At 44.6% G+C, this 17,470-nt stretch overlaps 1 protein-coding gene across 1 annotated transcript; it reads right to left on the reverse strand.

Annotated features, from left to right (window-relative positions):
• Window positions 1-3,989: 3,989 nt before the first annotated feature.
• Window positions 3,990-12,510, reverse strand: LOC124651054 (cinnamoyl-CoA reductase 1-like). Its single transcript, XM_047190201.1, has 6 exons — window positions 12,396-12,510; window positions 12,149-12,318; window positions 9,402-9,587; window positions 7,487-7,652; window positions 4,265-4,454; window positions 3,990-4,176 (listed from the first exon to the last, which is right to left on the reverse strand). The coding sequence occupies exons 1-6, from the start codon at window positions 12,508-12,510 to the stop codon at window positions 3,990-3,992; spliced, it is 1,014 nt and encodes a 337-aa protein (XP_047046157.1).
• Between the last annotated feature and the right edge of the window lie 4,960 nt (window positions 12,511-17,470).

Raw genomic sequence — 17,470 nt, forward strand, 5'->3', positions numbered from 1 at the left:
GGCAAAGGAAGTTCTGCCGGCCGGACACGCACTGATCGTACCCACCGCGCTAGGTGAAGGGAAATGTGGTGGAAGGTAGGAGCGGGAGGAGGGCGAGACGTGCGCGGTAAGGATTTATATAAGGTTGGTGCGCGCGCGCGTGCCGGGGAGTGGTGGCGCTGCAGCGGTGGCATGTCCCGTCTTTGGTGAATTATCATCAGCTTCCTCCCATACGGCGGATGGATCGGCGTCCGGCCGCTCTCAGAGCTTCCAAAACTCCAGCCCAAAGACATGAGTGGAGTGGCCCGCCGCCGCTCTACGGCGACCTCTGAACAGGCGAGGCCGGCCGGCCAGCTTGCCCGATTGCTGTCTTCGCCTGACAAGTTGCACAGGGCCCGACTTCCGCCGGTTGGCACGATGCGAGTCAAGTCAGCCAGCTAAGCATCGATGGTACGAGTTGGTTCAGGCCTTCGATCAGGCATTCGGTATGAGTATGAGTAAAGTTTTGTACCGCTAGGGGCGGATTTGGGCCTGGTGCTACCGGGGTTATAGCACTGGTCCAACCCAATGTATCAAGGGCCTAGGTATTAGATAAAATACGGAGTAGGAAAAAAAAATAGCAACCTGTTAACTTAGTACGGTATGAGAAGAATTTGCCGCCGGTTACACTATACATGTATACTCTACCCGGACGATACCCTACCCATTGCCATCCTTATTCTCTACAAAACGTGATATGGTTTCACACAAGTATGTGTCAACCAAGTGGGAAATCCACCAGGTAGACTATGTTACACTCCTTTATTTTTTTCCTAAATACTCTAACTTTGGTACCCTAGCCAATTGAGAAGCGCCACTATGAGACCATCTAGGGTGTGTTTGGTAGTTTGAATGCTTCCATCCCGGCCTGATGCAGCAAAAATTCGGTGGATTAGTTGCCTGACTGCATTGTAGGATGTGGTCACGGTTCCATGAAGCCACCCTCGTTTGATGCTCGGCCAATGCAAAAGGGAAAGATTCACGAGTTCATCCGACCATGGAGATGGCGGGAGCACAAGTGCGCCGTATAGAAAAGGGGAATGGGGGGCGGGAAGGATTCCATCATCTCCCAATTTGAAACCCTTCCCATATTTGTACCCTCTGCTCTCACCTCCCAATTTGAAACCCTCCATTTGCCCTCTTCGAGCTTCATTGCCGGGTCCGAGAGTAGGTAAACGGCGTACTCATCTCCGGTCGGTGGTGGCAACGGGAAGCCTACATGCTCCTCTTACACAAGTTCTCCTTTATACCTCCTAAGATGACGGTAAGTAACTGCACCTCCATCTTTGTATGGTAGGGTAGATCTGGCCATGTTTTCCATGTGTACTACTTGTTCATCTTTGATCTTCCTAGAGGGATACACTTTCTCATGTTAGACCCCATAAGATGCAAGTTAGAACTTTGATGCACCTTGTTTAACTTTTATCTAGTTTCTGATATCATTTGTGATCCTCTTAGAAGCATTGTCGTGATCTCTACGTTTCCAAAAATAAATAGAACATGAGAAAGAATCTTGTAACGAGACTAGAGTGTTATAGTTATTGTCTTAAGAGTCTATCCTTGAAGTAAACTCAACCCCATAGAAATTAATGATCAACTTAAGGCACTTTTCAAAGTGAGTTGTCTGACTGAACCATGTTTTGCGGTAACTGAAATTCATGCCAAAAACACCTAAATAAAATAATATATTGCTTTATGCGTGCCTTACCACTGACATATCATGAATAACTCCACTGTCCTTTAAGGTTAAGAAACCTCAACTATGATTAACAAACGGACTACTCTAGTAGATGCCTACTAGATAAACGGTGTTGTTTACAAAACATCCATGTATTAATGTTTTGTCTTCATATAATTATAGCATGAAGTATAAACATCTATCATGGACAAGAAAAATGATATTAAAAATATTATTATTGCATCTAGGCATATTTTCACGAAAAGTGCTTTTAGCTCACGGGCTCCAGTGCTCTCGCTCAGTTAAAAAAAATTAAAAATATTTTTACAAGTTATAAAAAATCATGAAAATAAATATGTACATTACCATTGATACATCCCACAATCATGAAAAATCCCAATCCGAAATTCGTTTTATTTTGGCCTGGACAAAAATAACAAATTCTGATGTGTTTTGGAGATTTGAAAATGACTACTCAGATCTACAATTTTGTCATTTTTGTGTAGCTCAAAATATTAAGTATTTGAAATTTATTTTTTACCCGTTTGTGGGATACATCATTGACTATGTGTGGATTTTTTTCCAGAATTTTTTACAACTCAAAACTATTATTTTTATTTTTTTTAAAAACGAGATCACTGGTGCCCATGTGCACCAAATCTCTGTCCATATTTTCAACACAATAGTCATTGGGCTTGGCCCATTCACCGCTTGTTTTCCTATGTTTGGTCGTGTGGTGACTATTTTTGCTATACAACTAGTTGTAATCTAACTCGCTCAAAATTAGAAAAAGAACACAATTAATGCAAATAAAAAGCACATAAACCTCACGCTTGTGTTCTAGAAAAATAAGGAAAAAATGTTCGGATACTTCTGTAAATTTTGAAAACATTGAAAAACATTCCTGAGTTTGAAAGTTGATAATGAATTTAAAAAGTTCACAAATTTAAAAAGTTCACAAATTTAAAAAGTTCACAAATTTAAAATTGTTCTTCAATTTTAAAATAAATCGTGAATTTTAAATATTCAAGAATTCAAAAAAAAGTCCATGAACTTAGAACTTTGTGAATATACAATATTTCAGTAAATAGAAAAGTTCATGTATCTGAGAAGGTCACGAATTTTTTAAAAATATTCTAAAATTTCAAAAAAGTTTGCTTGTTTGAATCTTTTTTGGTAAAGAGTCTTATAAAATCACGAATTTCAAAATATGCACAAATTTTAAAATATGTATAAAAAATTGAGATATTCGTAGCTTTGAAAAAAACAATGTATTTAGAAAGAATTAACTATTTTAAAAAAATTGTTCGGTTCAAATAAATATTCATGAGGTATAAAAAACATGGACGAGGTATAATTCAAATAATTATTCATGAGGTATAATTCGAAAAAAATTTGTTCGTAAGGTTAAAAAAAATCCCTGTTGAGATAAATATATTATCACGTAGGACATATTAATGTTTACAAGGTTTTAAAAAATGATCCCGTAATTCAAATTAATGTTCACAAGGTTTCACAAAATGTTCGTGTAGTTCAAAATAATTTTCAAGAGGTTTCAAAATGTTCGTGTCGTTCAAAAAAATTGTGTGTTGCTCAAAAGCATAATCCTATGAGGGAAATATATGTTCGTGTAGTGAAACATAAGTGTTCGTGGGGTTTGAAAAAATGATCGTTAATGCTCACGAGGTTAAAAAAACTACACGCGTAAGAGGAAACATAAAACAAACAAAAGGAAAAAAACATGAAGCGGAAAGAACTAAAGGAATAGACGAGTCGGCGCAAAGATATTTCATGAGTAGTATGTAGTGCTTTGGTATCTATCGGAAAATATACCTAACGCGGAAATCAGCAGGCGGGCTAAAAGGTAATGGGTCGGCCCAAATGAACTCGTGTGGAATGAAATGGCTGCGCGTTGACCCGCTATTTGATGCGCGTTGACCCTCCCACATAGTCAAACTCTTGTAAATATTTAGCTTCAAAACGTTCTTTTTTGCGTGCGAATCATCCGAAGGCTGATCTTCCAGGGGTTTTTGACGTATGAAAGTGGTTTTGTTAGGTACCGACACCACCGGTTGCAATTTAATAGTAAATATATGTTGTACGAAGGCATGTTTTAATCACTAGTGAGAGTAGTTGACTGGAAAATGAAAGTGGGAAGTAGAAATACATAATTATTCATGTCTCGTCGCAGATTTCATCTGCAAACAAACCAGGCAAAAGAAGTTGCATCTGCACCCATGATAAACTGAACAGATGAGCGGGACCCGGGGATGTAGAAACACTATTTTCTGATTTATTCCTGGACAGTCGGCACGAGGAACATGAAGGGAAGCCGGCAAGGTTCCGATGCCTGAAGAAAGCCTGCCTCTTTGTAGGACTCGACGCTGTCCGCAAGCGTCTCCTCTAGCTTCCTTGGTTTCCACCCCAGATTTTTCATCTTATCTGTGGTCATTTCAATCCTATAATCCATGTCAACCATCCTAGCGAAGAAGAATAGAAAGTGGTTAAACATTTATTGGTCATAAACACAGTCCACTTTAGCGTTTCCGTTGATAGGATGGCACTTACTTGTCTGCATAATTGTAGTTAGGGTACATGCTCTTCAAGATTTCCAGCAAATGCTTCATGTCAACAAGGTCTAATGAACATAGGTATCTCTCAGATGACCCTGCCTTGTTGTATAAGAGGAGCATCGCATCAGCAACATCACGAACGTCAACTATGGGCCAAGATTTGTTGTTCATCGTGTCAGGACCTCCTGCGCGTGGTCGAACATAATGGAATTGCATTATATAAACCTAGAACACAAAGTAAATAAAAACGAGGAGACTTTTGATTATTCTGTAGATTCAGTATTAACTTAGTGTTTTTAATAGTAGCTAGAGTCCACCGCCCTGCTATAAACAAATAGTATAAGCAATGGCCATGTTATCTACTCCATCCTTCCGAATTTAGTCTAAATTCTACGAAAATTTAGACAACTAAACATTGATTGGTACTATTTCAATACACATCTCCATGTGTTCCAATTACTTATTACAAGAAATGAAACATTTTCCATTGTCTAAAGCTTAATTAATGTTAGCTGAGCGGCGGGAGCTGTGGCCGCGGCCTCGGACGCATCGTCGGGCATGCCAACGTCGACCACGACATCGGGTCAGGATGGCGTCAAGAGCAGCAGCCTCGCCTCCATGGAGGCTGTAGCTTGGGCCCGGGCGGCGGTTGCGTGAGAGTGGGGAGAGTGAGAGTGGATGAGGAGTGTGGCTCGCTTGCGGTCCGGAGCGGATAAATTCTCCGCAGACGTGGATGAGCCAGTGTCATCCACGCAATCGTAAACCTGGACCAAACTTGGGTCGGGTTTGCTCCAAACGGACAAGTCCGGCTCACACGGTCCATTTTGGATCTTGTTTTTGGCCTCCCCGGACTCAGCGACAAATAAAATATACACTTGTACGGGGGCGTTGGATATGGCCTTATATTCTCGTTCGTGTGTGGAGCGCCGCTAGAGATGGCCTGAAACCGCAAAATAACCGCATATACCGGGCGTAGATCACGACCAGAGCAAATACCGGAGAAATGCGGGAGGACAATTTTTTGCAGCATTACCCCATTGTGGCATGCGATGCTCCATATACGCGGATTTGGGGCCTCATGTTCCAGTTTGCTGCATCACGTCGCAAGGGTTGGCGCGCGGACATTCCAGCTTCCCCAATTTGCTGCCCACGCGCCGCCACCGTTGATCTGCACTCCCCGGCCAGATTAGCCGTCCCTGCGCCTTCTTCCCAGCACCGGGATATGCGGTTTGATCTGCACTCCTAGGCTACCCTGGCGCCAATCGGCCCCGGCACGCAGCACCAATTGTTGCAGTCGTTCGCCCCCCCCCCCCGGACCCGCCGTTCCCGCGATCGTCGATGTCCTTGTTGCCGCAGCGGTTGCAGTTCAGCGGAAGCTGCAGAGCCCACTTGATGCGCCGGGAGATCGCGACGATGCCTCCTCCGCGCCGCCATCCAAGGTGGCTAGCCAGGTGCGGCAGAAATCGAAGGCAGGAGCCTCCACTACCGCGGCAAAGCTGAAGCGGGAGGTTGCCATCACCCGCAGCCACCCTCCTCCGCGCCATTCCTCTACTCCCCATCGGCGTTATTACGGCGGCAGCGCCTGAAGAAATTAGGTACGGAATTGTGTCCCAGCCTCGGTTTTTAGGCGCATGATTTTTGCTAAAATCTCCGTTGCATCTCTTCTGTAGTTCACGCAGCGGTTCCTAATCATCTGTGAGAATGATGGAGTCCAGCGCCATCGATGTCGAGACATCTCCGCTGCTCCCTTTCGATGATGAGTACCAACCTGAGGCAAAAGATGAGGGAGACGAGATAGAAGAGGTGGAGGAGGAGGGCCTTCGATGATGAAAGCAAGGGAGAATCGGTATTTCACATTGTATCATTGTTGGATAATTCTAGAGAATAGTGAGAAGTGGAATTTGAGGGATCAAGAGGCTCCTCCTCCTCGCACTAGGGCTTGAATTGCTTTGGATAATGATGGTGATGATGCACCGGACGGAGAAAGAAACAAAGGAAGGTCCGATGGAAGGAGGCAAGCAAAGTTAGAGGTCAAAAGAAGGGCAGAGCAAGAGAGGTTGACCTCAAAGATTGAGGAGATGATGATTGTCAAGCCAAAAATTGCCCAACAGCAATTGCAAACTAGGAAGGAGTTTGCGGAGATCAAACACCGGGATAAAATTAGGAAGTGTGGAGTGACTAGAGAAGACAAGAAGAGGAAGGTCGCCTTTGAAGATAGAAGGATTCTATCCGGCTTGAGGAGGAAAAAGAGGAGAACTAGGTGATGATGATGGATCCAACTACAATGGATGCTCTCACCAAAGAAAGATGGGAGATAAGACGGGCTGAGATCTTGGAAGCAAAGAAGACTAGAAGGAAGGTCTCGTTTGCTGCAGTTGCCGCAGCCGCCGCCGTTGCAGAAGCAGTTGCTGCATCGATCAATGGTGGTGCTGGTGGAGCCAATAGCGATGGAAATGGCCCTTCCTCCAGTTTGAATCATCGTGTGTCCATAATCTACCATATATGTTATGCTACCTAGTAGCGACTATGTTTTATGTCAACATTACTGTTATTTCGAACAATTTGTGATTTAATTTGCATATCTGTGATGAACACGGCTTAATTGTGATCGACAACAAAACCCTGATTTGTGGAAGAAATGTGGTTACAGTTATGTCTGCCGCGACACATTTCTCGCCTAAAAATACCAATGGGTTAAATCCATCCGTGTTTTGTGGTACGGCGGGATGAAGTTCTGCTGGAGTTGCTCTTATATCCTAGCGATTTTTTATTAATACGTTTTCCCATTAATTCTACAAATAATACTCGATTTAATTTTTTTCAAAAATAATACACCGTCGGGTTAGGGGAACCCGATTAGTACTAATCGGGTTAGAGAAACCCGATTAGTACTAGTCGGGGTAGAGGAACCCGATTGCCCCTAAGCTGCATGCGCCTGCATGCATGTGCTTGATGCTAATCGGGTTAGTGTTCCCTGATTACTAATCGGGGAACACTAATCCGACGGTGTATTATTTCTGAAAAAGTTTAAAATCAAGTATTATTTATAAAATTAACAAAAAAATATTATTAAAATAATTCGATATATCCTAGGTAGTAAGACCAATTAATGACGTTTATCATTGCGCAAATTAATTATTCTAGCGCTGAACGAGATTTTGTTTCTGAAAGCATATGAAAAAGTGTTGTAGAAAATGAAGTGGACTCAGAGATGAACCTTTTAAGATGTACACAAGGACCTTGCTCGTAGTATTCAGTACCGTGTGCTGCAAGAGAGGGCCAAAAACAACACCAGGGCAAAATCTGATAACGTGCAATCCACTCTTCTTTCCGTATTCCAAGGCTATCTCTTCTGCTTCGGTCTTGGCAAGAGCATACCAGATCTGCCAACAAAAAAAGAAATTGACACTACGTTAGGTCCTACGTATCCGATTTGAAAAATCTCAAAGAACTCACAAATACTGAAATTGTTATGTTCTGCGCAACACTGCAACGCGGAGGAGAGCGCAGCTCACTGCCACAGAATACAGAGGTTGAAGACGACGCTATAGTTCCACAACTTTCCCCTTGAGTTAATTAATAACCAAAGAAAGAAGAGAAATGTTGGCCCATTCTCCCTCCGCCGCTCCCCAAGGCTGCTATCGGCCTAAGCGTCACGGCGCCGCTGACGAGGGCGGCGGGGATCTGCTTGGATGGCCCTTGGAAGGTGGAAGGGAGGGCAGCAGTCGGGCTTGCAGCTCGGTCTCCACTCTCCACCGATGGGGGTGTCGAATAGTGGCGGATCTAGAAAGTTTCCTTAGGGTGGGGCAACTCGATAGCTTTTTGTTTGTCACTAAAATATGTGCTATGATAAAATGCTAGGATGAACACAAGCTGGCTCCGCCACTGGTGTTGATCTGCAACACCTCCGTCTTCTCGTGCTCCTCACAGGGACCGTGGAAGCCGGGGCAGCGGACCCGGATGATGGTGCCGGCACCGACCTCGCGGCTGCTGGCGATCTAGCCGGTTGCGGGTTTGTGGAGACGTGGCTGCCAGTGAAAACCGAGTCCAACTTCGGTCATGGCGAACAATGGCAGCGGCTACCGTCTCTACCTTGCTGAAGGCATCGCTGCTGCAACTTCTGTATACTCGCCCGGGATGCTCCAAGGAAAACCCTAGATTTGGGTCTCCCGGAGCGGACGGTGGCGTCATGCGGCGTTGTTCTTCCCATTAGGGGCATCGTTGTGCAGATCCTGGCTAGAGGGGTTCTTAGGTGGAGCGGTGTGGTTCTTACTGGCATGCATCGACAATGGTGGGTCTCAGCGGCGTGGCCCCACAACATCTTGACGGCTTACATGTGCTGAGGTGCACGCAGGGAGGAGGCGTCGTGTGGCTCCATCGTGGCGTCATCGACAGGACCGCTGAAGTTTATGCCAGTTTAATCATGAGGATTGTTCGGTAGTTCGATGGCGGTAATGATATTTGTAGCGTGTACATGAGGTGCATGCTAAGGGTCTGCTAAATATGTTGAGCCCTTTAGTTTCGTCTAGAGAGTGTCACGGGGTATACAATATGTACCGGGTTCTAGCCGATGGAGGGATTTCGTTATTTTCCAGGCATAAGACCCCATTGATAAGATCTTCACCTATTATCGGGTCTGTAGGTGTTGTGTGGAGGTTTTAGTTTTTTTGTATGTATCCTCTTTGTACGTCCTCCATCGTGGCGTCATCGATAGGACCACTGAAGTTTATGCCAGTTTAATCATGAGGATTGTTCGGTAGTTCGATGGCGGTAATGATATTTGTAGCGTGTACATGAGGTGCATGCTAAGGGTCTGCTAAATCAGATGAGCCCTTTAGTTTCGTCTAGTGAGTGCCACGGGGTATACAATATGTACCGGGTTCTAGCCGATGGAGGGATTTCGTTATTTTCCAGGCATAAGACCCCATTGATAAGATCTTCACCTATTATCGGGTCTCTAGGTGTTGTGTGGAGGTTTTAGTTTTTTTGTATGTATCCTCTTTGTACGTCCTCTGTTTAATAAAATTAACAAAAAGACCCCTGTATATCATTTCAGTGCACAGGTAGTTGATCTCATCTTTCATTATGTAAAGAATGTATCAAATAACTAGAATTAGTTGATGTGTGCTGACCTCATTTTCCCTGCAGAACTCTTTATCTGACCAGGAGCTCTCATCTCTTACTTTACCTTGAGGCCAGCCTGGGTTAAAAAGAGCAGCGAGGACAGATGAGACCTGAATGAGTTTTTGGACGTTCGTAGCCGAGCAAGCCTTGAGTACATTCCTGGTGCCTTCAATAGCTGGAACCATCATCTCTTTCTGCACAGTTGTGTGCGGCACAACATCAGTAACAGCCAAGCAGGATTTTCTTGTACAAAAAGATAAGTAGAACAAACTACTACTATCATATGTGGTACTAAAAATCTACTCACATGCATAGTACTACTGCTACTACTACTAAAACAGAAAAGGCCAGTATAACAAACTGCTTCCTTTTGGCCACCTACATCTTAGGAATCGATGCAGTCGTGTTCATGTATCGATAATTTTCTTTTCTCTTTGTGACTCAGCAGCTGTGTACTTCTTAGTTATGCAGAGGTTAGGTGTTATACTTAAACATTTTAAGTAATGGAGTGTCCTTTATCAAAAAAAGAAACTGCTTCTCTCATGGCTCAAATAAGGGAGCCTACGTTGCTGGCATGTTTGCAGCCTAATCAGCACGATGATAAAAATAAAAATTTAAAAAATTTAGAAAACTAAAAGGTTGAAGATTCTTTTGAAGAACACAACTGCTTCCCCCTAAAAAAAAAGAACTCAGCTAATTATAAATTAACTTATACAGTCTGCAATTTTTTAGAAGTATAGGAAACGGATATGATAAAAATTGTTGCTGTAATAGAAACACAGACAAATATATGAAAATCACATCTATTAGATCACCTTAGAATTTCAGTTTACTTTTCTACCGGTTTTTTACCATCTTATATAGTATTATTCATATTTTTTTTGCATGCTACCTAGACTGACACGATATGAAGACCACCGTTGCATCGGCGTAACTGGTTTAAATGGGAGGTAGGAATCCAACGAAATGGGTTTGATGCCTGAGGTAGTGCCATAAATATCATGTATAGAGTCAGGCAGCCAAACTTAGACTTCAGCTATAGTTAGCAACTAAAATGGACAGTTTTGCTCAAAACATATTCTTCTTGTACGTATTGCAACTAGTTGTTTTGAGACTAGATCGTTAAGCTAGCGAATTTGGTGTACAACCCAGCGACCCATGACCACGTTTTCGTTGGCGCATATTTAAAATCCTACGGATCACACATGCACGTTACCAAAATACACGAACCTTTGGCACAACCTCTTGTTTCCAAAGACGAGTCTGCACCAGTTTTTTAAATCTGAAGTACCCGTAGTAGTTTCTTCTGCTAGAGCTGAATGATTGTCATGTCCCCATAAGAGCCCGCTATGCTGATTTTACACAGTATGCACCCATCTTCTCCAAACCTCAGGCCAGAAATCTTCACCGCCACCCTGCCGTAGCGTAATTTTTAGAATTGTATCTGCCTCTGGCGCAATAAATTTCCTTCTTATGATATCCATTTTCCACGTCCAATTTGCGGAATCAATAAGATCCGCCACCGGATTCAGAAAATCGACCGCATTCTGACATCTACGTACAACCAATCTACACTGATGAAATCATCCATATTCGGTCTCTTATGTAGGGATGTACACGGATCGGATCGGATCGGATCGGATATTTCTATTACCATATCCTTTACCATATTTTTTGACGGATTCGGATCGGAGCGGATAATGATCGGATGCGGATTCGGATGCGGATTATATCGGATCACGGATATGGTACGGATTCGGACCGGACTCGGATCGAAAACGGATTATTAAGAAAATATACACATAAAAAATAGAAGTATGCTTTTTTATGTATAATATGTTTGTAATTATAGGCTATAGCTAAATGTACACACCTGTTCGTACAACAAAGCAAATTTCGTGCTAATAGCATACATATTTTAGCCGATGAACTAACTATATTGTCTAAATATTTTAGGTTTGACTAATTTTTCGGATTATTCTCATTGAGGACCTCGGATAATCCGCAAAAAAAGGCGGATAATCCGTATCCGTCGGATAGTATCAATACCATATCCTCTACCGTATCCGTCGGATATCCGCTTGAGCACTATCTGCATCCGCATCCATATCCGACGGATTTCTAAAAATACATACCATATCCTCAAAAATTGATACGGATGCGGATTCGGAGCGGTAATTATCCGTACCATTTACAACCCTACTCTTATGGGATGGCCAGCCTAGTTTTTGGGCAAAGCCATGGCATGGCCCGTTTAGTTTTTGAGCAAAACGTGAAAGCCTAGCCCATGAAGTCTGATCTACTTGACTTTATTGGGCTCTCCAATAGACTGGTCCACCCAAGTTCTATGTAGCTCTGCCACTGTGTCACCGCCCATGGCGAGGCCACGGCTGGAGAGCGACCGCGGACCACGTCGGAGTAAGAGCGCACCGAGTAGCCGCTCTCCGACGCCTCATCCTCCACCATGTCGGACCTCCTTCGACCTTCCACTGGAGAGGGCCACGCGGAGAGGGAGGAGGAGTGGGCGCCGCCGATTTTTGGTGGCTGCCGCTGCCGGAGTGGCAGGTGGCGCGGAGCGGGTGGGAGTTATCGCTCACGCGTTCTAACTTTCTGCTCTCCTCGGAGCCGCCTCTAAGAAATATATTTACTTAGATTTTCCCATATATAGATACTTGAGACTGAAGAAGAGTTGCAGGATTTAAAGGGCGGGTCGTTGTATACCACCAGCCCCAAAGCTAGTAGATGATACACTTGCCTCTGGATCCACCAGCTTGCCATCGGGCACCGGAGAGGCGGCATGGAAGACGCCCTCGCACCCAGCGAAAGCAGCCGTCAGGGTGGCGTAGTCGAGCATGTCAGCCTTGAACAGGCGCAGGTTTTCGGCGGCCCCGTCGAGCTGCTCCAGAAACGCGTTCTTCGGATCACCTGAAGAAATGAACTCGAATAGCATCAGGTAAATTGAGCATGTAATATGTAGAGCCGTGTCGCTGGCCTTCACGTACATGGGTCGCGGACGGTGGTGTGCACGGCGTAGCCGCGGGAGAGGAGCAGCTTCACGAGCCACGACGCAATGAACCCGCCGCCTCCGGTCACACATACGCGCGGCGGCGACGACATCAATGATTCCATCGATCTCCCTCCGGCCGCTTGCCCCATTCGGTATGTGGATGAGGAAAGAGAGCGCAGCCGGAGATGTTAGAGAAGAGACACGATTGAGGAGAGCTATAGTGGGAAGCAATTTATTGTACACCCTAAGAGCTCCCTAAGACTGGCCATAGTGGGTAGTATCATATAGTACCATCTCCGGCGGCGGCTGCGGCTGCTGCTTCGAGACCTTCGTTTGCTGCGGAGCCGGGTGCCTGCTTGGATTGCATCGGTGGCGGTGGCGGGATCCTCATCGTGTACGATCGATGTACCGGATTCAACACCCTCGCCAGCTGGTTGGATTGCGTCGGAGCCGGCTGCGGAGGGATCCTCATCGGCGCTTGATTCCAAGGCGCTAGAGGCGATGGCGGGTGCTTCGAAGGCGTTAGAGGCAGCTGCTTCGATGGTGTTTGAGGTGGAGGCAACGTCGGCGTTGGAGGCGGACGCGGGTTCCTCATCGGTGCCTGCATCGAAGGCGAAGGCGTCATCCTCGTCGTCGCCTGCTTCCAAGGCCGTGGGTTCCTCTCCGGTGCCTGCTTCCATGGCGGTGGCGACATCATCGTCGAATCGTGCTTCCAAGGTGCTGGATGCGGCTAGATCCTCATCGGCGCCTGCTTCGATGGCGTCGGGGGTGGCAGCGGGATACTCATCGGTGGCTGCTTCGGAGGTGTTGGAGTCGGCAGCGGCGGGATCCTCATGGGCGTCTGCTTGGAAGGCGGTGGAGGCGTCGGCGGGATCCTCATCGGCTGGTGCGCCGTTGCTTAGGCGCCCGTCCCCTCTTTTTACTCGGCTGTCTGCGGCGAGCCATTGTGCGGCTGCGTTGAGGTCATCAGCACCGGCTGCTAGTGCTGCGGCCGAGCTTGGGTTGCACCCCGCTTCCCTCCAAAAGAAGTAGAGAGGGTCGCGCGTGCACCTAAAAAGGAAGGTCAGGAAGAAAGGACCCCCGGTGGCCTTCATCGGCGCCGTCAGGTTCATCCATTCGACCCATTGACCATATGTAAGTCGTGTCTCCCCCTGCTGGAGTTAATTCGGTTAATCTGAAGGAATATTGTGGTATGAACGCAAATCCCACGTACGTGCATGCAGTTAGATTTGGCAATTGTGTCATGTGTGTTAATGAACTGTTTAGTTAATTAGTGATTGATACTACTGATTTTGTCAAAATGTTAATTAATTGTTTAGTTAGTCACTAGATTCGGGGAGTAATAAACGGTGTCTAGATACATTTAAATTTGGGTGTGACTATTTATCATTCGACTGAGAACTAACTCAGTCAGATGATGTCATCAAATTTCAGTTGCAACTGATGACTAACACGCACGCATCAGGATGCAAATCAAATGGTGTAGGACATAACTGAGTACGAAGTTAGTTCTCATCTAGTTAAGAACTAGAAAATCTCTTAAATTTAGACATACTTTGACATCTATTTATGGTCAGAGGTGTTTGCGGAGAAACTTGGTTAAATTTGATTCGTGATACCTGGAAGCACATTTGGTGCACATGCGCACAAGTGCTACCAATTTTCAAAATATTTAAAAATCGTGTATTTTTGTTTCAAAAAATCATCACATTTATTTTATGAATACAGGATTTTAGGAACCAGAGTGATGAACGAGTCATTAATACTTTGGTAATTAATAGAACCCTCCCAAAATTCCTAGCATAAGTTATAGAAATCATACTTAACTACTAGCCAACACACTTTGAGGAACAATCCAGAGAACCCATCCGGTCCTGGAGCTTTATCAGTAGGCATATGATCTACCACCTTATCAATTTCCTCATGGGTGAAAGGGGTAGAAAGAATATCTAGTCCCTCATAACGAGCAAAATATCGAGAAAAATCAAACAGAGGTGAGATGGGAACCCAAAAACCCAATCAGCTGCGGAAAGAATTCCACAAAAGCCAAGCTTTTTCATCATGATCCACCACTACCGAGCCTTCATCACGTGCCAAAGACGAGATAAGATTTTTCCGATAGCGAATAGTTGCCATGGAATGAAAGAAGGAGGTGTTTTCATCCCCAAGACGAACCCATCTAGCCGTGCATCTCTTCCTCCAATAATCTTGCTTATATAGCAGGAGATACTGGAGTTTATCCTTGACAATATTGCGGAAATTCCATTCCAAAATATGTAAGACTTTATGCTCCTCAAAACTGTCCAACCGGAGAATAACTGAGTTGCAATTTGCAATGGGATTATCAAGGATACAAAAAGTGTTGTTGCTCCACTGTTTGAGGCCTTTACGTAACTGTTTGAATTTTGCCGAAAGCCTCTTTGCACTATCACCTCCACATTCAACATCCCAGATAGAGTTAACTTTATCTAGAAAACCAGGTAAGAGAATCCAAAAGCTTTCAAAACGAAACACTTTAGCCTTGGGGATATTGGTTCCAATGGTGACCAAACAAGGAATATGGTCTGAAGTAGGACGAACTAGTGGTTTAACCAAGGTATTTGGGAATTTCAAAATCCATGCTGTGGATGTGAAAAACCAGTCGAGTTGAACTAACAGAGTATCAACCTGCATATTACTCCAAGTGAAGGATCGTCCGGAGCTCAATAAGGCCAAGATAACTAATAATTTCATTAAACGTCGCCATGTATGAAACACTTGCAACAAGCTTGTTTCTACTTTCAACAAACCTATAGAAATTAAAACCCCCCAAAAGTAGCGAAAGAGCATCATCAACAATATCCAGGTGAAAAAGCCAAGCCACAAAATTCTCACGAGCAACCCCTGAACAGGGACCATACACATTTACTAGAGTGAAAATTTCAGCAGAAATAAGTGAAGTGAATTCCACCACCAAGCCAAAATATTCTTCCAATATTACTCTCCCAGAGAAGATGCTGCCTACCCATAAGATCAGAAGACCACTAGAAGCTCCTTCAGCGGGCACATATACATATTTATCAAAACGACGAGGTGAAGGACAACTTCTTGGTTTCCTGTAAGCAAACAATGGATGCATTGCTCTCCTCTAACTTATTACGAAAAGCAGTCCACTTAAGAGGATCATTAATACCGCGGATATTCCAACATAAAATGTTCCACACACGATCACGATTCATAGCAAAAGAGTTCACGACACACAAAAGCAGTGATAAATGAGACAAGGAGGAAGACAGTAAATAAAACAAGAGTAGCACAATCACTCCTGCTCTTTGCGCTGCTGCATGAGGCGTTCTACCATCAGAGCAGCAGGATCAATGTCACAGTCTTCCACCGCAATCCTTTGCATTTCTTCAATCTGAAGAACCTCTGGAGTGCTTGCCACCGCCACCTTGGAAGCCTTGCGCCTAGACGGCTGGTAAGGCAGTATTTCATAGTTGTATCCTTGGTTGTTGCTTCGCAGAGACCTCTTGAGTTGCGACTCCACCTGGGGAGCCTCATGCTTGCGAAGACGGCCCCTTCGGTTGACTCTTGCAGTAGATTGAGCTTCCATACCACCCTCCTGGGACAGAGCAGAATAGGCACTAGCAAAAGAAGACGAGTCAGATTGGGCTCCAAGCCCACTATCTTCAGCCCAGCACACTTTCCCCTCTTCATCAAGCATCAGCCCACCAAGAGCATAGGCCCAGTTCCTTTTCTTTGGTGAGAGCATAAGGTTCATGTCAAATTTGAGCGCCAAATCTTCAGGGAGCAAACCTGACGGTCCCATGAGCACCTTGGCCAGGAAGAATAGGTTTCTATACTGGCAACTTAGCTGCAGATTACCATCCACAGTAGGACCCTCCAAAACAGAAGTCACAGCCACCTCATACATCAATGAAGGAGAAAAGGAGTAAATGTTGCCACCCAAGAACTGAACGAAAGCAGCAAATCTTGGAGGAGAAAACTGCAGACCAGCTACATCAACCAACAGCACAGACCTGACAGTGTTCCTTCCAAGTGAAGTAACAACAGGGTTCTCCTCAACAGCAGCCGAGAACCTCTCCACTTCCATCGCCACAATTTCCCTAGTCGCACGAGAAAAGGAGTACAAACCAGTAGGGGCCCCATTTACCACATTCTCAGCAGCAGCTTCTATTTCAGAGAGGTGGTGACCAAGCAGATGAATTATCAGTGACATTGTGGACAGGCACAACACCATCCAACATTGATGGGCCCTCATAACCTGTAAATGATCTCAGATTCACACCTATGTAATTGTCAGGAGAGGGTGGAAGGTTAAAATTCCCCTTGAGATAAAGATTTTCATGTGATTTTTGAGTAACAATAATGTTCTGTTAACTAAAGATAATTTAGCTAACGTCACTGGAATGGGTATACGAAATGTGTTTTCTGCGGGACCAGGAGACTATTCAACACATTTTTATTGAGTGTCCTTTAGCTAAACTTCTTTGACGTACGGTTAATTTCACATATGATCTTCCGCCTCCAACCAATATTATTAATATGTTTGGCAACTGGTTGAATGAAGTAGATAGACAATCTAAGCCTTTTATCCAGATTGTGATTTCTGCTTTATGTTGGTCTATATGGAGGGTCAGAAATGATATTATCTTTAATATAAAAAAATTATTTTCACTTTTTCCAGGTTATCCATATGGTGTCACATTGGGTTCAGCTTTGGGCCCGCCTTTCGCCGGTGGGACAACGGGATGCCATGGCTTCTGGATGCACACGGCTCCAGATGATCGCTCAGGATATCTTGTGTGTGGCTGGCCGGCGACATACTAGGAGGCTATGTTGGCCGTGCAGTTATTGTTAGAAAAAAAAGCAAGACATGCACCAGATTTAAGGGTGTTAATGAGTTGGGTCTAGGATTTTAGAAAGATCTGGTAGTACAAAGAGAGATGGCTTTATACCGAATGGAGGGAGTAGCACGTTATGGCACGGTTGCACATACCAAAGATGACTAGCTTAATAAAAATCTTGTGGTATTCTTATGCGTAAATTTTTTAAGCATGGAAGCAAGCA

This window comes from Lolium rigidum, chromosome 5, assembly GCF_022539505.1.
Source record: "Lolium rigidum isolate FL_2022 chromosome 5, APGP_CSIRO_Lrig_0.1, whole genome shotgun sequence".
NCBI lineage: Eukaryota > Viridiplantae > Streptophyta > Magnoliopsida > Poales > Poaceae > Lolium > Lolium rigidum.